The sequence below is a fragment of the Delphinapterus leucas genome, chromosome 8 (assembly GCF_059928025.1).
Source record: "Delphinapterus leucas isolate spDelLeu-1000000601 "Yukka" chromosome 8, BTC_Dleu_Yukka2, whole genome shotgun sequence".
Classification (NCBI taxonomy): Eukaryota; Metazoa; Chordata; class Mammalia; order Artiodactyla; family Monodontidae; genus Delphinapterus; species Delphinapterus leucas.
In genome coordinates, this window is record NC_143136.1 from 45,393,692 (window position 1) to 45,413,645 (window position 19,954).

A 19,954-nucleotide genomic window follows, 5' to 3' on the forward strand; every position below is an offset into this window, starting at 1 on the left:
TTGCAAATAATTTAGATTTTCCTCTGGGAAATGAATCAGCTGTGTGACAGCTGTGTTTTTTATTTTTGTTTAAATCCACTGAGTGATCATCTAACAGGAAAAATGGACCTGTGAGGCTTGGGAATCTGCCTCTGAGGCAGAGACCATCACATTAGGTCTTCTAATGTGGCTTCCACTTTGCCCTCCTGGGTCTCTTTCTGTGTTGTACTAGGGAGCTCCAGGACCTGCAGGGCCCTTAGGGGAACCTGGGAAGGAGGGACCTCCAGGTCTTCCTGGGGACCCCGGCTCTCACGGACGAGTAGGAGATCGAGGACCAGCTGGCCCCCCTGGTGGTCCAGGAGACAAAGGGGACCCAGGAGAAGATGGGCAACCTGTAAGTTTGGAATCTTTGTTCTAGACCACCTCTAACTGAGATATTTACTAGTAAAAATTCATAAGAATTACTGCCACAGAGAAACTGTTTATATATTATCCTGAGCACTTTCATAATCCTTTAAATGCATTATGCCCTATAGGTTTTTAATTTATAATTCTCTGCTCTAGGAAAAAGTATATGTACAGATATAAAAATATAATAGTCATGGATATGGTGTTCAGAAACTAAACAAGGAAACATTTTTTGTTAAATATCTGTATTGAATGAAGAATCTTTTTTTAAACCAAACTATTTTATTTAATATCCAAATACCTCAACATTAATATGTTTAGATAGAGCCCTATTTCTTTGTTTTAAAATTTTTCTAGTCGTTTTAAAAAGAGGAAAAATATTTGCCTGAATAGTTACCTCTTTTATTCTACTAATATTCACATTAATCTTTAAGTTCCTTTCCAACTAAATGGGCCATTCTCACCTTTAAATAATGTTAGAGGCTCAGTGTGGATTACACATCTTGACTACTCATACATAGTATGGTTTTATGGAACAGAGAACTTTTTTTCATACCAAAAAACCTGTAAAGCTGTGATCTATTGTAAAGTGCTTGCATATAGTTTTCCCTGGAGAATTCCTTATTATAGCTTGTCCTCAAAATTAGGGTCCAGATGGTCCCCCTGGTCCAGCTGGAACTACTGGGCAAAGAGGAATCGTCGGCATGCCGGGGCAGCGTGGAGAGCGAGGGATGCCCGGCCTTCCAGGCCCAGCAGTGAGTAGCTGCGCTGGTTGATATTTCATCTGATTATATGCAATAAAATTTGTGAAGGGAAAATTTATCCTTTTTTTTCTTAATAGATTTGAAGTCTTTTTTAGACACAGATTCTGAGTATCTTAAAAACCTTTTGACTTTAAATGTCAAATTCTTTACTTAAGTACCTTAGAAAGTCCTTGAAAAATATAGTCATTTATCTCTGGGACTAGAGAAGTAGACAAATAAGGATATAGATTTTGGTGACTCTAAATCTTTCTTCAAAGATTAAAAATATCCATGGAGCTAGAGAAAGGGGATAATCTCCTGGTGAGTAGGTAGCCTCTTTTTAAATAAGCATGCCTAACAGAAACACTCATATTTCACAGTTGAGAGAGTAAGTTTTCATAAACCATCAAAGGGAAGAAGTAGTTGAGCTAAAGTAATATTGGAGGTGAAAGTGGGGTGAACAATAAAGAAGGATTCTGAAAGTAATCTCCTGTTCCCTGGAGGGTGCTAAGAATTTCATATTCCCTGGAGTATGGATAAAAGTTTAACTCACTGTTAGCTTTGAAGAGACTAAATTTTACTGCTGAAAGTTTACATGCTTGAGAAAAAAATGGTGTTTTTATATGGAATGTAGACAGAGAGATTTACTGCTGGGACCTTGGAACTGGGGACATGTGGGTGGAGATGTGAAACCAGAAAACCACGAGTTAAGGGCTGTCTTATTGTTATCAGGAGTGAGCCAAGGAACCTGGAGGTAAAATCTCCCAATACTGAGACCAAAGTGCCAGGATATAGAAGTAAAGTGAGCAGACAAAGCAGAAATGAATAAAGATGAGCAAATCTTACTAGTGACACAGATTCAAGAAGGGCATCCAGAAATGACAATGATACATCAGATTAGAAACCAAAATGAACCTGACTTGGTGCAAAGGATGCTTTTTATTCCCTTTGATATGTCAGGATGATTGTGATAAGAAGTGCGCATGCCTCTGGGAAGGCACTACAGTGACCTGAGTGTTGTGGGATAATGGACAATTATTACTATAGAAGGAGGGACTGGGGTGCCATTTGAATAAATGTAGCCTTTATGTGAACTGGCCTCCTTAAACTTCTTCAGAAGTGGTGGACATATTTGTACTTTTATTTCAGGGCACACCAGGAAAAGTAGGACCAACTGGTGCACCAGGAGATAAAGGCCCGCCTGGACCAGTGGGGCCCCCAGGCTCAAATGGCCCTGTGGGAGAACCAGGACCTGAAGTGAGTACTACAGTGAAAATCCCTCTCCCCTCCTCATCTGGGTGTTCCGGGGACATTTTTTAAATTTAGAAGTCAATTTAGAAATTGTACATTTGACCTGAAGGAAGTTTCCTAGTGATGTTTCTTGATGTGTTCTTGCCTAGAGAGTTGACTAAATGATGACATAAGAAAAAGTAGTAAGATTTGTGTCTTGCACTGACTTTCGTCTAGTCTGGAGCCAAGTATTTTAGTTGATTTATTTTGTTGCCAAATTATTTTGAAGGTGAAAGGACACAACCATTTACCTTTTCTCTTATTAGTATTTCATTCTGTAATGGCATATTTGTCAAAATTGCCAAGTTTTATGGTGATAGGATTAATATAATTGTTACAGCTTGTGAAGAGGGCAAAGTAAGTAGAGATGCTTTTACTTACATATCCCTATAAAGTTACATTATGGAGATCATGTTCCCTTAGTCTCTTCTGAGAGGAAATCAGCTTTTGAAAGGTGATTTGAGAAGTTATAGGTTGGAATTTCCTCTGTTCAGTGCTTTAATGAGTAAATCACCAAACATTTAGTGTCACATTTTCTTGAAAGAAACAGTCAATGCCTTTCAAAGCAATTTTTGCTCAAATGGTAAAAATATAGTTCTGAAAAAAATCAAAATAAAATAGGAAAGGAAGACTATATATTTTTTAAAGTAATTTAATATCTAAACACAGATATTTTACTTTAAACTTTAAGGATATTATTTGGGTAAGTAAATGTGAGGAAAACCATTCACTGATAATATAAACAAAACATAAAATACCGGGAATGTAATTGTTGTCTATTTATTTAGAAGAATTTGAATACTTTTTCTTTTTTAAAAATAAAAAATAGAAATGAAGAATTTAGACTTAGTGCAGGAGGCACACCAGGAGGAATGTCTGGGGGCTTCTCTGGTGGTGGAGCTCCTCCATCTGGTGGCACCTCCTCTGGGCCCACCATTGAAGAGGTTGATTAAGCCAACCTGAACATAGATTTAGTACTGTTTCACACCAAACATTGAAGAGCCCAAATTTGTAGCAAATGTCAGGACAGTTTTAAAGTTGAGCTGCTATAGTAAATAACTGGGCATTCTTAATACTTGAATATGAAATATGTATGTGGGGAAAGGAAATAACATTGCACTTTATAAGCACTGAATTGTAAGTGGAAAATAGTGTCTTAAACAAAACTGCGTTTAAAGTTGGCACCAAAAATGTAAGAATGTGTTAATAATTTTACAGGCAAATCAAAGTAATAGAAAGATGGCAGAAGACTTTCTTCTACTGAAATTTCCATAAATGCTAATTTATAATATGGAAGAGAGGTGGAAAACGTGCTGTAATTTTTCTGGCAATTGGAATGTGATTTTTTATTACTCAGTTAATTCATTTTTCAAATATGATTCTTTATAGGGTCCAGCTGGTAATGATGGTACTCCAGGACGGGATGGTGCTGTTGGAGAACGTGTAAGGGCAATTTCACTGATTAAAAAATCTGGAGTAATGTAAATTTGAAATCTTTGTAATACTAAAGAGTAAAAAGCTACTCTTTCTTCTCATAGCTCCAATGCAGCCCTGAAATTTCTGATTGTAACAATCTTTTTTGTAATGTCATAATTTGAATAGATCTTATAAATGAAAGTTTGAATACACAGCCAAGTGAGATGGCATTTTTTTAATTAACAGTAGGAAAAGGTGCACCATGAAGGCTTTAGATGAGGATACATATGAAGTAGTCTAAATTTCAAACTCATTCACAAAAGTATGGCAGCACAAATAGAGCTGTTTAACATCTAAATTTCTCTACTCACCTCCTAAAGTGAATGCCCCATGAGGAAATAAACCATGTCTTTCTAAATATTGTATATTTCATGATGTGTTTTTAAATTAGACATGTGCTGAACTGAAAATATCCCCAACTTTATCTGAAACTCTAGTGTCTTTGGGCAGTCACACAGTTGTCTCAGACTACTTAGTAGTAAATGGAAGGCAAAAACAAAAACCCTCTCTAATGTCTATTATGATGCAGAGGCTCTTTCCACTCCAGGAGCTCATCATGTAGCAGAATGCGCTTTGAAACCTGAGAGACCTGGTTGGAATCTTGATTCTTTAAGTAACTAGCTATGTGATCTTGAACATATTTTCTGAACCTCAATTTTCAAGTACTTTAAATATGATTCGTACCTATACCACTGGGCATTTGTGTTTCAAATAACTTGTTTAAAGCATCTAGTAGGCACTCAACGAGAGGGGAAGAAAGAGTTTTGAAGAATCTTGGGGTAAGGCCACTCCCCTCCATCTACCGTAAAGCCAAGGAATGCAAATTCTCTTGGCATCTGGGTTTTTCCCTCGGTCGGTAATATATTATCCAGTGTGGTAGTCTTCAAAGATTTTGCTGATGTACCCCTGATATAATTTTGAAAATCTATGAACCCCTATGCATAAGTTAAGTTGCCATCACATTTTATTTTAATCACAAGTTTTAATTGTTGCAAAGGAGGTAATTCTTGGTAAATTCTAAATGTACATGTGCTTTCAATATATTCTTTTCAAAATCTTGGAGTTGCCAATTCAGCTTATTCAATGTATTATGTATCAATTCTCCAACCTAATTGCCAGAGTTTATCCTGGTTGCCAAACTAATCAGTCAAATAAGACTTAACTTCTGTCAGAAAAAAGGTCTGACTCCGTTTCTCAAGTCAAATAATTATATTAATACACGTTCATGTAACAATAATCTCATCTCTGACTTAAAGAGAAAAGTAAGATTAGGAGCCTTGTCATAATGGGGTCCTCCGGGTAAAATAAGGAGCCGCCTCTTTCTTTCCGAATACCTCTTTGCTTTATTCTTAAGTGAACTGTGCATTCTGGAAAAGTCCCTTAGTTTGATGCCCAGTGGTGTTTATTCTTCGAAGCACTGCAGCATAATAAGATTGCAGATTGTATGATATCTGCTTTTATTTCATAAAATGAGAGAAGGGTGATTATTAAAGAGGAAGTAGGGAAGGATGCTCCAAGCCAGTTTTCTGAAAGAACACATATGAAGTTGAAAATCTGGAAAGTGGTTTCCTTAGAATTTTCCCTGTTTTTACACTCTTTGGAAAGTTTTTGTTTATACCAAGTGCACGGATACCCCAGTTGGAAGGCTTATTGGTCTAAGAAACATGCTGAATCCTGGAGGTGACCACTCCTATAGTCCAGCAATCTTGACTATGGGAATAATAGGGTGAGAGTGAGGGGAGGGATGAAATTGGGGGAAAATATCTCATTCTTTTCAGTTTGATTTATTAATAAGCAAATATAGTTAAAATATTTAAGTAAAATATTAGTAAAATAATAAATATGTTTTAAAAAGTTATATTTTTCCTTTTCATGAATAGCATGAGCATATAGAATACGGCTGTTTTAGAATTAATATTAAAAAAATAATATCATGGTTTTCTTGTCAGGGTGATCGTGGAGACCCTGGGCCTGCAGGTCTGCCAGGCTCTCAGGGTGCCCCTGGAACTCCCGGTCCCGTTGGTGCCCCAGGAGATGCAGGACAAAGAGGAGATCCGGTAAGGAGAGTCAGTTTCACACTGACAGTTATAAACATCAACATACTGTATTATGAGCTACATATATGCCTGCATTCAATGACATGTGTGTTTGATTAAGGACTCTAAACAAAGAATGATAAACAGTCAATTAGGAATTAATTTTTTTAGTCTTAAAAATTTGATTTCTAATAGGTATTAGGTATAGGTAATAGGTATTCAAAAACCCTGATGCTTTGACTTTCATCATCTAAAAATGTTGTTGTTTATAGGAAATGTAATAAGGATGTGTCATGTTAAATTTAAGCAAGTAATGTCTTATGTAAACGACTAAGGTGATCTTCATTCAGTGAAGACCATAGATAAAATTGACTATAGAAATGTCATTGGGGTTATAGTGAGCACATTCTTATACCTAGGGACTTCAGCCTGGTTTTAATTAATTAGCCATAGAACTATACCCTTAGATACACACATACACATATATAAGTATTCAACTACAAACATATATTCTTGAATTCTATGTCTATATAATACATCCATATTTTTGTATTAATATCTGTGAAAATTTCTTCTAGGGTTCTCGGGGTCCTATTGGACCACCTGGTCGAGCTGGGAAACGTGGCTTACTTGTAAGTTCTCTGTTGTTTTTTTTTAAAATATATGTCTTCTTACGTAAAATATACTCCCAAAGAAGAAGTACAATTTAAGACTCATAAGTGAAAATTACCAAATTCTTCAAGCTTTGAACAAAATGTTGATTTAAAATGATACCCAGGAGTTTATATTTGTTTTTATAATGTTAATATAGCTCCTCTGAATTTAACTAAAAATTATTTCAATAATCAATTAAGACTTTTAGAGTCACAATCTTCTCCCAAAATAACAGGAGAAATAGTGCGATTCTCTGAGATTTTCTAAAAATTACATAGGAAAATGGGTTTGAAAGCTCTTTGTAAACTTGGAAAGTACTATTCAAATATATTTTATTTTCAACTAGACTGCCCTGCCCATGTTCTGATTTTTTTGCTCTTTGCAATTGCTTCGAGGTTAATGATTATTATATTGATGTCTTATCATGAGTGAATCATCTCTTACGGGCAGTCTAATGGGTCATGTTTCTTTCACACACATTATATAAATCAATATCTGTATTCAATATCAATATCTATATTCACGAAGAACAATTATAGCCTTAAAATTATGACCTATTATTAAATCATCATTCTCAGCTTTGATTTGAGCTAGGCTAGAGAAGATTTTACAGTTACATGGCATGTCAAGTGAATGGTTTTCTAACCAGTTACAATTTGTTTTCCATGATTAAATGAACTCTAGTTAATAATTTAAATAGGTGCTTTCTGGTTTAGTTTATTTTAATTATGAAATTTAGGGGCATCCCTAAAATAAAATAACCTTTCTGACATTATAAAAACATTCAAACTGATTTTAGTATTTAAATTTACATTGTTTTATACGATATGTAAAAGTTACTGAGGTCTAGTCTTGTTTTTATTATAAAAAAGATTCTCGTACTGTTTGAAAATTAGGGTATCCAATTTAAAAAATAAGAACCAAACAAAATAAGAACAAAAAACTAATAAGGGAAAAGTTAACCTGAGAGCCAGTGTATATGATAGTATCTTCCATTCTCCAAAGTCAGATTGATAGAATTTCAATTCTCTTTTAGAAAAACTTTAAAGACAACAGAAGCTTTCCCTGTAGTAGGTGACCCTGTGTTACTTGTCAGTTTACTGTGAACCACTAGACCCTTGGAGCTGCCTTTACTACCCGAGACTTTTACAAACAAAGAAAAAGTCTGTGACTGATAAGATTGATCAGATAATTTTCACTTCTTGGTGTAGCTTCTGTTCCACAATTAGATTCTCAACTATTGCTTTTTCTTTAGTTTCTCAGGATCAGGGTTGATTGATTTGGGTACAGATATTGCAGATATGAGGATAACATAGAGTTCTTTGTGTTTTCTTTGGCTGGATGTGGCTCGGTGATGATATTCCTCTTTCATTTGTTCAAACAAGTTTTTGCCAATTTCTTATTTTTCCACCAGTTTTATTAAGCTCTAATTGACATATAACACTGTACTTGTTTAAGGTAATAATGATTTGATATAGGTGTATATTGTGAAATGATTACCACAGTAAGTTTAGCTAACATCTATAATCCCACATAGTTGCAAATTTTATTTTCTTGTGGTAGAACTTTTAAGATCTACTCCCTCTGCAACTTTCAAATATGGCCAATTTCTTAACATAGTCCCAGCTCATATCTAGTTAGTTTGTCTGCATATGCAAATTTAATAAACATTTTATTCTTAGAAGTAACATAAGTAAATAAGAACTCACGTTTTAATTTAAAAGAATCTATATATGGTGGCAGTATTTTTACATAATGATATCAGCTAAATATGTGAAATATAATCTTTGGAAAATGTCTCAGATAGGCTAGATCAAACTTTAAAATACCTCATTTTAGTCTGAATGTAGGATAAACATAAAAAAACTGAATCTTTAGGAAAGCGTTATTATACATCTTATGATTTTAACGATTGCCTTAATTCCTTGAGAAAAAGAGACAAAAATTCCTAGGTCTAATACTATTTAGATAAGTAAATATATTAGTTCATATAAAATACAGTACCCAAAATTGTAGCAAATACAATTGCACAAAGTAAAATTGTAGTAAATTGCAGTCTCAACAGGCAATATCCATGCTATGACCCTATTTCTAGGGACCCCAAGGACCTCGAGGTGACAAAGGTGATCATGGAGACCGAGGTGACCGAGGTCAGAAGGGTCACAGAGGCTTTACTGGTCTTCAAGGTCTTCCTGGGCCTCCTGTAAGTTATCCCTTTAAGTATTATTTGCCCTGCATGTGAGAATACACAGGTATCTTGACATGAACATTTGTCTATAAAATGGATGGGTTTTTTTTGTATCTTATTTTCATCTCAAAGGATATCTCGATGAATAACTAATTACCTAGCTATCCAATATAATTGTTCATATATTTGCTGTAATTTTGTAGGAAAGAAATAAAGCAAAAGGATATATGCATCATTACTCCTACAGTTGTCTTTAGTATTGGTCAACTCATGAAACATTATAGAGGTTGATGACTTTATGAAAGTAGTTTATGTTGCTAAAGTCAATGACGGGACATTTGAAAAAGCTAAGAATGGTAAAACGTAGGATATAAATATTTTGGCATCATTATTTTTTCCTACTAAGGGTCCCAATGGTGAACAAGGCAGTGCTGGAATCCCAGGACCATTTGGCCCAAGAGTAAGTAACAAAACTTAATAAGTTGCAGATGTAAATAACAATGCTCCTGGTGGCATACTGTTAGTGCTTCAGTATCATTTTCATGGTACTGAAGTTGGAGTTGGCCTAGGTTCTCTGAAGCTGGCAGCAAACATATGAGACAAACCATTCACATTGACCTTTAAGTAGAAATATCCTGAAATATGACATATTACTTCATGGGCCCACATTAAAATCTCTTACCTAGGGTGGATATACTCATCTGTTAGTTCATTTTCTTACTCTGTGTTTATTGAAATTTCCATTTAATTGTACTCTTTGAAATGATATAATAGGATTTACTATGAAGTGGAGATAGATTTTGAAGCTGTATTTATTTTTTTCCCTTAAGTAATTGTAATAGTTCCTCAGAAATGTTTGGCATAAGGCTAACTAGGAAGCAAATCATAAAATGAAACCAATATTTGAAGCTTATAGAAATTCTATATTAGTATTAATGCTGCCTCTAATAGGTCATTAATGCCGTAAGACAATTGACACACATAATTACTTAGGAAAACCATTAGAAAAAATTTCTGCATCTAAATACAGTGTATTTAGTGTATTTCTGTATCTAAATACAGTGCAAACAAATCACACATAAAATTGAGAACAGTATCAAAATTACTAGGATGTGATGAGATTCTGGGGTATAGGCGCACAAATTTAATTTATATCAGACACTCCTTCTGTCATTTTCTTACTCCTACTTAATTGAATTTCTAGTTAGGTGTACAATACATGAAATTTGATGAAACATTGCCTACCAGTGAAAGTAGATGACTCGTCCATTAACGTTTTTAATTGACACTGGTCTTTTACCTTGCATGGATGGTGGAAAATTCATGTGTGATGAAGTAGTAAACATTAGAAAGTGCTAGAACTCCATTTATTAGTCATTAGGAAAACGAATATGAGAAATCACTCTGATAATTCCATAAAGAAATAGTTCTTTGATCAGAGAAAGGTATTGTAAAGATTTTCTTCCTAGAATCTAAAATGCAGTCTTTGTTGCTTACAGGGTCCTCCAGGCCCAGTTGGTCCTTCAGGTAAAGAAGGAAACCCTGGGCCACTTGGGCCCATCGGGCCTCCTGGTGTACGAGGCAGTGTCGGAGAAGCAGGCCCTGAGGTAAAATCACAGATTTGTATGCAAGTGATTGATTGATTCTATTGATTCTTATAGCTTGGATTCTGTCTAAAGAATGTCTGTGCAGCATGATGGACAAAAGACTTCAGGGAACCCTGAAAACAAGTCTGAAAGTCACATAAGAGCTTGTCTGTATAAGTAGCTATTTCAAACATTTTAATACAGATTATTCAGAGTATATAAAATCAGAGTCCAAGCTACCTAGACCTTGACTTCTTGTGATATCAATGAAAGCAAATAGTAAGTTATGACTGTACTATAATTAGAGTTATGGAAATGTTGCTTTGCTTTAAAAGGCAATAGACTAAATGTGAGATTTGATGAATGCATTCATTCATGAAAATGCTGGAAAGTGAAGCCTATGAAATCGAAGAGTTATTTACTGAAAATGAAATTCAGAAAGGATTTCAATGAAAACTTTTAATAAAATATTTCTGTAGTATTGACTTGAGGATTATGTAAAGCTATAAAAATTACTTTAGTTAGACTTTGGCTTCTTAGAAGACAAACTTTGAGAAACAGTCTCCTCTATCTGCCATGCTTGCATGTATATATGTGCATGTGTGTATATGAGTTTATGCATCCCTCCCTCGTGTTTCTTCCTCTTTGGTTTTATTTTCCTTTTCTTATTCTGTCTCTGCCCTTTATTGTCAATACCATTAAGCCAAATATTTATTACATGGAAAGAATAGCTTTACATTTCCTGTGGTCGTCAAGAGGAATATTTTCTATTTGTTTATTTCTCTATCTTTAAATGGAAAACAGCCACAGAATTGGAATACCTCTGACTTATGTGGTTCTCGATTGACTTCATCTTGTGTTTTAGTGGTCCTTGATAGAAAAAAGATCTCCCCCCCTGAGATTAGCATAAAGGAATGTATGGAATCATGATATGATCTTAAAGAAAAAAAAACCACACAGATTTAAAAGTCTCCTGACGGTGAGGAAATGTTTGCACTAGAGGTTGATGCAACTTTCCAGAGCCATGTAACAAGTGGCGGAGCCAGTAACAGAACTCCAGCCTTCTGCCTGCCAGGACTGTACTCCCCACGAGAGATGTGGACCACACATATCTTCAGGTTGTTGGTTAATTCTCTCAAGTTGCTGAGTTCTTCCTTGAGAAAATGCAGAAGGAAATTAATAGAGAGGATCCACTTTTCTAGCCTCTGCCAATTTTTGTACTTATCTCCCTTTTGCTCTAGTAGTTCTTGTTCGGCAAAAAAAAGTAAGACAGCTCTTTATTTTTTGCTAATAAAAAGGGCAAAGAGAACTTCCTCCAGTTTTGTTTAGTGTAGAGAGGATTTTGATCTACACACTAAATAATACACATAAAAAGACTTCCTGTGCTTTCCCCCTTATTTGGGAATACGGGGAAATTCTCTTGCGGGTGTTTCTTGTGTGTATTTCCTTGGCGTTGATGTATAGTCTTATAGAACTAGCACCCACAACTCCTCTACATATCCTCATTCAGCTTCTGTCCATAAATCCTTTTAAAACATCTTAGTTGTGCCTTGCCCAGAATAGTTTGGAAATGAGTGTGCATATCTATATATTCTTAACATAAAGTGTATTGCATCTTCAAGGGTAAACATCAAAGCAAATATTTTGTGCTTTGCTCTTTATTTACCTCAGATGCCAACTTGCAGATATGTTGCCTGAAAAGCAATTATGCATCATTTCTCACCCTTGGAATGTTACAGGTTCGCAGGCCAGAACCATCTAGTTTAAAAAGGGCATGAGTCACAGATCTCCCAAGTACCATCACATTGGGGTGTTGCATTGTAACTCTCTCTGCACCAAGTCCCATCAATGCCTTTGCGTCCAATAGAAAAACAAAAACCAAAAAAATGTGTTAAATGTATTTCCAATTTTTTTAAATTAGGGTCCTCCTGGCGAGCCTGGTCCCCCTGGCCCTCCGGGTCCCCCTGGCCACCTTACAGCTGCTCTTGGGGATATCATGGGGCACTATGATGAGAGCATGCCAGATCCACTTCCAGAATTTACTGAAGATCAGGCAGCTCCTGATGACAAAAACAAAACGGACCCAGGGGTGCATGCTACCCTGAAGTCACTCAGTAGTCAGATCGAAACCATGCGCAGCCCTGATGGCTCTAGAAAGCACCCAGCCCGAACTTGTGATGACTTAAAGCTTTGCCATTCTGCAAAGCAGAGCGGTGAGTAGACAGCTGCCCATTTGAGCAAAGCTCATTGCTTCTGATGTGTAATTCTCCAATGCATTCCAAAATATTTTATTTACTCTCTATTTAGTGATAGACACAAGAGAGAAAATGGTGGACAGTCACAGAGTTTGTGGTTTAGTGGTGGGGATGGCCAATGATATGAAAAATTAGGGCGTGAGAAGCTAAGCGCTTTAATAGAGGATGTAGCCTATTCATGATCCAGTTTCACGGTGGTAGTTCCATTTCCATCCAGAAGTCTTAAAATATTGATAATTTTGTGGTGATATAAATGTCCAAAATACTTGCTTACGCAAGGTTAAATATATTTGGTTACCTCAGTAATTCTCAGGGATTTAATATGCTAACATATAGTTGGATCATCAAGAGTAGAATAAAGTATAAATTTTATTTCCCAAATTTATTTGAATATGGAATTCTTTTCATGTCATTTACTGTTCTACAAATCACACTTCAGTAATCTCTGCTGCAGGATTATGTTATAGTTATGTTATAAAATATTTTGGAATTAAATAGTCTTTTTCTCTAGTTGTATATGCCATGCCTGAAGTTTGCAAAATTCTATCATTTTGATTAATCTAATAAGACCTGGAAAAGAAAGATCCTAGGCCATAGGAATGAGCTATGAAATGCTTAAGAGTTTCAGTTAACTTTGAAATGATATTAACAGGGATAGCTAAAATTGTTATCTTTGCAGAATAAGCAATTCGATTACTAACTCTATACCTTACATCCCACCACCAAATAAATGCCCCTTCATTTCATTTAAAATGCAGTTTTTCCTACATAGTTTATATATATATTTTATGTATACATACATATATTTATATATTTTATACATACGTTTTATATATACATACATATATTTATATATTTTATACATATATTACATATACTATTATATAAATGGTATATATTTATATATACATATATAAATATACATGTAATATATATACATATATTTTATATATGTACAAAATATACACACAGATGTGTACATAGACATATATGCACAAAAATTTATTAGTTTGTGTGTTTACTGACTGTATCTCTAGCACCAAGCACTATCTTGGTATAGCCTGCTTCAAGGATCTCTTCTACATGAGAAGATCAATTCTAAATAAGGCCAGTGAGATAATTCATAGCATTCTAATTGTAGTTTGACTCATTTACTTACTTTATTCATAGTTTCGAATACATTATTTTATTACATTCCATTATTATTTGTTTTAAAATATTGGCTTTACAAATTAAGTGGGAACACGTTCATTTTGGCAAAGCTGCTTACTTACTGTGGATTCTCTCTTTTTCGTATAGTTTCTCATTTGTAAAATGGGTATAGTTTCTCATTTATAAAATGGGTATAATGATATTTTCTTCACATTTGTGTTTTGAGCCTTAGGCACCTTTTGGCAAGGTGCCTGGCATGTAGAAAGGGCCCAACTGCATAACAGTTACTTTTTCCTTAGCTGCAGAGTGTTTCTTTAACTGTGATTCTCTCTTCAAAGAGTCCTTAATCAATGACTTCATATTTTCGAACCCTCTGTTAATTCTTTTAGAGACTCATAATCATGTTTGAAATTCTTTTTATTTAGCAAATATTTTTATTTTGGAAAATAGGTGAATACTGGATTGATCCTAACCAGGGATCTGTTGAAGATGCAATCAAAGTTTACTGCAACATGGAAACAGGAGAAACATGTATTTCAGCAAACCCATCCAGTGTACCACGTAAAACCTGGTGGGCCAGCAAATCTCCTGATAATAAGCCTGTTTGGTATGGTCTTGATATGAATAGAGGATCTCAGGTAATTTAATATGTTTACTTAAAATTGTATTCATTGCTTGTCATTATTTATTGTATGTATTTAGGACTGTGCTATTATTTTTTGACTGGGTTTACTTTGAAGTGATATATTCTCATTAGTTACAACTGCAGTATCATTGCATAAACATTACTATGAATTAAATTAACATAAATTTTGAATGATAATTTTCCCATTGATGGAATGTACAAAAGTAATTATTTTTTCATATTAGCTCCTTTAATGCATATGACACTGACTGTGGAGTAGAGTTGAAGGGATCTTGCCATAGTTGGAAGACAGGAAGTATATTTAGCGTCAGAAGACCTAGGTGACTCATACCTGGATGTCTTACTAACTTTGGGACCTTAGGAAGTCACTTAACCTTTTGGAGCTTCAGTTTCGCCATTTTAAAGTGAGGGCAATAATATTTATCTCATAGTTTCTGTGTGTATATAAGATGCTTAATATAGTGTCTAGTATTTGGTAAGTTATGGATAAATATTAGATAATTACTATAATATTATTTTTAATGATTGAATCACTTTGCAAACCTTTTAGTATTATTTAAACTTAAGGCATTTTTATGATTATGTAAATTGTATTGATATTTTTCTGAGTCTAGTCCCCTCTATGTTTCTTTCATGGTCCAGTGTTTAGATTCTAATTCTATTCCAGATCTCTTTATGGCAGCCTAACTCTGAAATTTTCTTCTCAACTCTGCTCCTGACCTTTTCTCAGAACTCCTGTTCATAATAAACACAGTAGGAGGACATTATGGGTATATGTAGGATATACTAGAATCAACCATTATTTAATGAAAAGGAAAAATTTTTAATTTAAATATACCTAAGTGAAATGTAATTTAGTTAGCATATTATGTAAAAAGCTCATATAGGAGCATTGAAAGTAAAGCTCAAAGTAGAAGATGGGTAGGAAATATCCTGTAGGAAGTTATTTTTGATTATTTGTTTTAGCTAATGGAAAACTCGTACTTCATATTTCCTACAAGTGTATAACAGTCGGGTTAAAAAAGATTTTATACCAATAGTTAAGTCCTAATTCTTATTATAATTAACAATAAAAACAGTGAGTTATTTTTGCTACATGATTGAATATCCAAACCTATGCCCAAGTATATAACTTCTTCTAAAAAGTAATATTCAAGATTTTTTTTTAAACAAATAGAGAAGCAAATTTAAAAATACTTAAACTTTCTCTGGTGAGTTATAATTAGCTTTGGTTTCATCACCACTTGTTTGGGGTAGTAAGGACAAAGCTTCTTATTTGTGAATATTCATAGAAATTTTAAGATATTTTTATGTATATAGGTATAATATCTTGTTATATGAAAGAATAATACTCTTCAAAAGAAGTAATACTCTTCAAAATTAATTTGTCTGAAATCAATACACACACACACACACACACACACACACATACCCCACTATAAAACTAATCAGTATTACATATATTGGGGCCCAGGGCAAGCCGCTCCAAAAATATGATTCAGTGGCATGTTGATTATTTTGAATTAAAGTTATTTAAGTAACGGTTGATGCAAGAGGGACACTTTGACCCTGCTCTTTGTCTCCCCGAAAGCAGGAAATAAATCTCCCTTGTGAAAGGTACCGTTCCTGTACTGGGGGACAGAAAGACATTTTTATCATCAGAGACAGGGAATTTAGAGCCAAGAAGCCTGTATAAACAAACCCTGTTACTTCCTTATTAATTTACTACCCAAGCCCAAACTTTAAATTCCTTACCAATTACATACCCAAACCTAGGTTTCTTTGTCCTGTCAATTCCTTTCAAATTTATTGTTTTATTGTTTTTTTGTTTTTTTTTGTCTAAAAAGTATAAAAGCTGCCTGCTTTGGCCACTTCTTAGGTCCCATTTCTATGAGACCTCTGTGTCCTGATTTAAAGTTGTTTCTTTTTCTCCTGTTAATCTGTCTTGTGCCAATTTTATTAGTCCAACCATAAGAACTCAAGAGGGGTAGACACATATAACAAAGACTCTTTTTGTTTTTCTAGTTTGTTTATGGAGACCACCAGTCACCTAATGCAGCCATTACACAAATGACCTTCTTGCGCCTTTTATCGAAAGAAGCCTCCCAGAACATTACTTACATCTGTAAAAACAGTGTAGGATACATGGATGATCAAGCTAAGAACTTCAAGAAAGCTGTGGTTCTCAAAGGGTCAAATGACTTAGAAATCAAAGCAGAGGGAAACGTTAGATTCAGATATGTAGTTCTTCATGATACTTGCTCTGTAAGTACTTTTGATCCATATTGATCTGGTTGAAGAAAAAAATCATTTTGTTAAAAATACTGCCCTGGCACTAGAGGTGGGGGCAATTTTACCCTGTATATAAACACAACAGCAGTTTGTTTATAGTTGTTCCTTAGGGTAAATTTGAATGTGTGTTAGTACGTGAAATACCGGTAGAGGTTTTAATACAAAACAATAAAGGACTGGATCCTTGCAGCTCTTTTGCAAACTCACTTTGGTTCTCCTGCAAGTTACTTAGTTTATTTAATCTCAATTCCATGCTTATGATTTCCTGATTCTAAAATATGCAATCAATCTGAGTTACCTTACATTTTTCACTGATTTATATGTCTTCCCCCTTGCATATCTAGATATAAAAAAGGAAAATAGTTAATGATGAATTATGGTTTCACTTGTGAAAATCAAAAAGGCTTTCATAATTTATATTGTTAGTGACCATTTGGGAAGCTGCAAATGAATAAAGGTCATTTTCTCAATTTAAAGAATGAGAGAAATGCCTGCCAGTTATGCCAGTATCTCACTTCATGTTAGCAGCGCTCTTACTTTTAAATAGTGCTCTAAAAATCATTGCTTTTACCTTATAAAAACTGGTTTGGAAGCTGCTGTCCAAAATCTTTGGAGTAATTTGTATATGCTGTTAACCCATTGTACCATTTAATTCCAGAAACGAAATGGAAATGTGGGCAAGACCATCTTTGAATATAGAACACAGAATGTGGCACGCTTGCCCATTATAGATCTTGCCCCTGTGGATGTCGGCAGTACAGACCAAGAATTTGGCATCGAAGTTGGGCCAGTTTGTTTTGTGTGAAGCAAGCCGAGATACATCAACAATGAGCACCACCCCGACCCTCAATGACCACCACCATTCACAGGACTTTGACTGTTTGAAGCTGATCCTGAGACTCTTGAAGTAATGGCTGATCCTGCATCAGCATTGTATATATGGTCTTAAGTGCCTGGCCTCCTTATCCTTCAGAATATTTATTTTACTTACAATCCTCAAGTTTTAATTGATTTAAAATATTTTTCAATAAGCGGTTTAGGTTTAAGATGATCCATGACTATGACAACCTTTAAAAAAAGTAAACTGTTTGAATAAATAAATCTCCATTTTCTTCAATTTATTTCAATGTAATGACAAAATTGCTTAGTATTTATAAGAAAATCTTTCTTCCTGGCAGATAGCTTAAAGAGTGGGGTATGTAAGACCACAACACATGTTTATTTCACGTGGCTGCAGTTGGAAAAATAGAAAGTAGTGCCCTTTTGGGACCTCTCATTTCCAGATTATCAATTAAAAATGAAAGCAAAATGTTTATCCTTGTGATTGAAACCCACATGCATGTCTTGATATTGTATAACTAACATGGAGACTCTTTAAAGGGAACCATGAAAAACATATCAGTTTCTCACTGTCTTAAATGGAATGTTAAAATAGTATATATTCAATGGAATTTCTGAAAAAAAAGTAATCCTAAATTTTTGTAAAGTATGGTGAATCTAGACTTCTTCCTCATTCAATTTTAAAGCTACCTTTCCCTCTTGACTCGATCTGTCAATATAGGTAGAAGTTAAATGAGTATACCGTTAAATACATTTGAACTTCCTTGTTTAAGAAAACATAGAATGCTAAATAATTTCCACATAACTTTAAAAAAAAATGTTCAGGACCCAAAGTTGAGAGTCTTCCACATGTACAATCTCATCTTCCTGAGGCCTATAATGAAGAAAAGGATTTAGAAACTCAGAGTTGTGGAGCTGATTCTAATCAAATCTGATGATTGGAATTAGAACATTTGGCCTTTGAACTCTCATAGGAAAAATGACCCAACATTTCTTAGCATGAGCTACCTCATCTCTACAAGCTGGGATGGACTTACTAGTCTTGTTTATATTTTAGATACTAAAAGGTGCTATGCTTCTGTGATTATTCCAAGACTGGAGATAGGCAGGGCTAAAGTGTATTATTATTTTTCCTTTAATGATGGTGCTAAAATTCCTTCTATAAAATTCTTTAAAAATAAAGATGGTTTCATCAGTACCATTTGTGAAAACATAACTGTTACACTTCCCGTTTCTGAAAGAAGGAGCATTGTTCCAGTGCCTGTTCACTGTTCATCTGTCATACTGTATCTGGAATGTTTTGTAATACTTGCATGTTTCTTAGACTAGAACATGTAGGTCCCCTTATGTCTCAAGGATTTTTTTTCCTTAATTGCATTTGTTGGCTCCATTTTTATTTTTTCTTTAAAAATAAACAGCTGGGACCATCCCAAAGGACAAGCCATGCACACAACTTTAGTGATGTATCTCTGCAAAGCATTGAATTAAATGCACGCTTTTGTCATGTCAATGGTTTTCGTTTCGTGGAATTCCTTTGAACATATTAGATCCATTTCATTTTCAGTAGTGAAAAGTTAGGTGTTGTGGTATTCTTTGTTTGCCATTTGTTTAAAAGATAAAACAACAAATACCTTTCATCATGTAGATACTGGCTTATAAAGAAAATCAGTTTGCAGCATCACTCACAAAGGCAACACGACACTAATTATCACTCTCTATGCCCTTAAAAATCTCAGGGTACTGACTATTGATAACAAGAGAAAAGCAACTTATTTTTTATGGTTGAATAAACTGTGATAATAAAACGTATGTCCCAGTGTATCACATATGAATTTAGCCTAAATGTTTGCAGAGTTTTACCTTCAATATTTATTTCACAATATTTTCTCCCAAATTGGTTATTATTTGAGCTCCACGTCTTGATTTTGAATATTTGAATATGTATATATCTAAAGATTTGTGAGTTTTGTTTGTAGTAACACTTCCTCCAAGTCCAACCTATACAAGTTGTACAAGTTCAGCTAGATGAGCCAGAAATGCGTGGTGATTCTCTTAAGTCAAAAGCACTAATAATTTTCAACTATAGAAATACCACTTCTTATTTGAACCTCAGGAATGTTACAAATAAAAGGCTGTCCCAGACCATTCCAGAATCCCTCAAATTTCTTGCCTTTGTTCCACATCTATAGGTTTCATTAGACGAGTGTACTTCTTTCCGTCATGTCCAACACACACCCCAAACTCTGCATAATCAAAAGTGAAATAATCTGCAGCTGGGGAGGATGGTGAAATTAATTTATTATTACTTTATTAAAAATACAAATGAAAGTTCCCCAAATGAACAGAAAGGAAGAAAAATAGCAAAGAAAACACAGACAATGCCGAAAAAGTCCCAGACTCCTAACACAA

The 19,954-nt window shown here is 34.6% G+C and overlaps 1 protein-coding gene across 1 annotated transcript in view; it reads left to right on the forward strand.

Moving 5' to 3' along the window:
* COL5A2 (collagen type V alpha 2 chain) overlaps positions 1-19,055 on the forward strand; it is a 155,161-nt gene extending 136,106 nt beyond the window's left edge. The window contains exons 42-54 of the mRNA XM_022567234.3: positions 212-373; positions 1,035-1,142; positions 2,280-2,387; positions 3,810-3,863; positions 5,846-5,953; positions 6,511-6,564; positions 8,682-8,789; positions 9,181-9,234; positions 10,274-10,381; positions 12,282-12,573; positions 14,218-14,405; positions 16,439-16,678; positions 17,364-19,055. Of these exons, the coding sequence (XP_022422942.1) occupies positions 212-373; positions 1,035-1,142; positions 2,280-2,387; positions 3,810-3,863; positions 5,846-5,953; positions 6,511-6,564; positions 8,682-8,789; positions 9,181-9,234; positions 10,274-10,381; positions 12,282-12,573; positions 14,218-14,405; positions 16,439-16,678; positions 17,364-17,510 (1,731 nt within the window). The 3' untranslated portion in view covers positions 17,511-19,055. The remainder of the gene's footprint in view (positions 1-211; positions 374-1,034; positions 1,143-2,279; positions 2,388-3,809; positions 3,864-5,845; positions 5,954-6,510; positions 6,565-8,681; positions 8,790-9,180; positions 9,235-10,273; positions 10,382-12,281; positions 12,574-14,217; positions 14,406-16,438; positions 16,679-17,363) is intronic.
* The last annotated feature ends 899 nt before the right edge of the window (positions 19,056-19,954 follow it).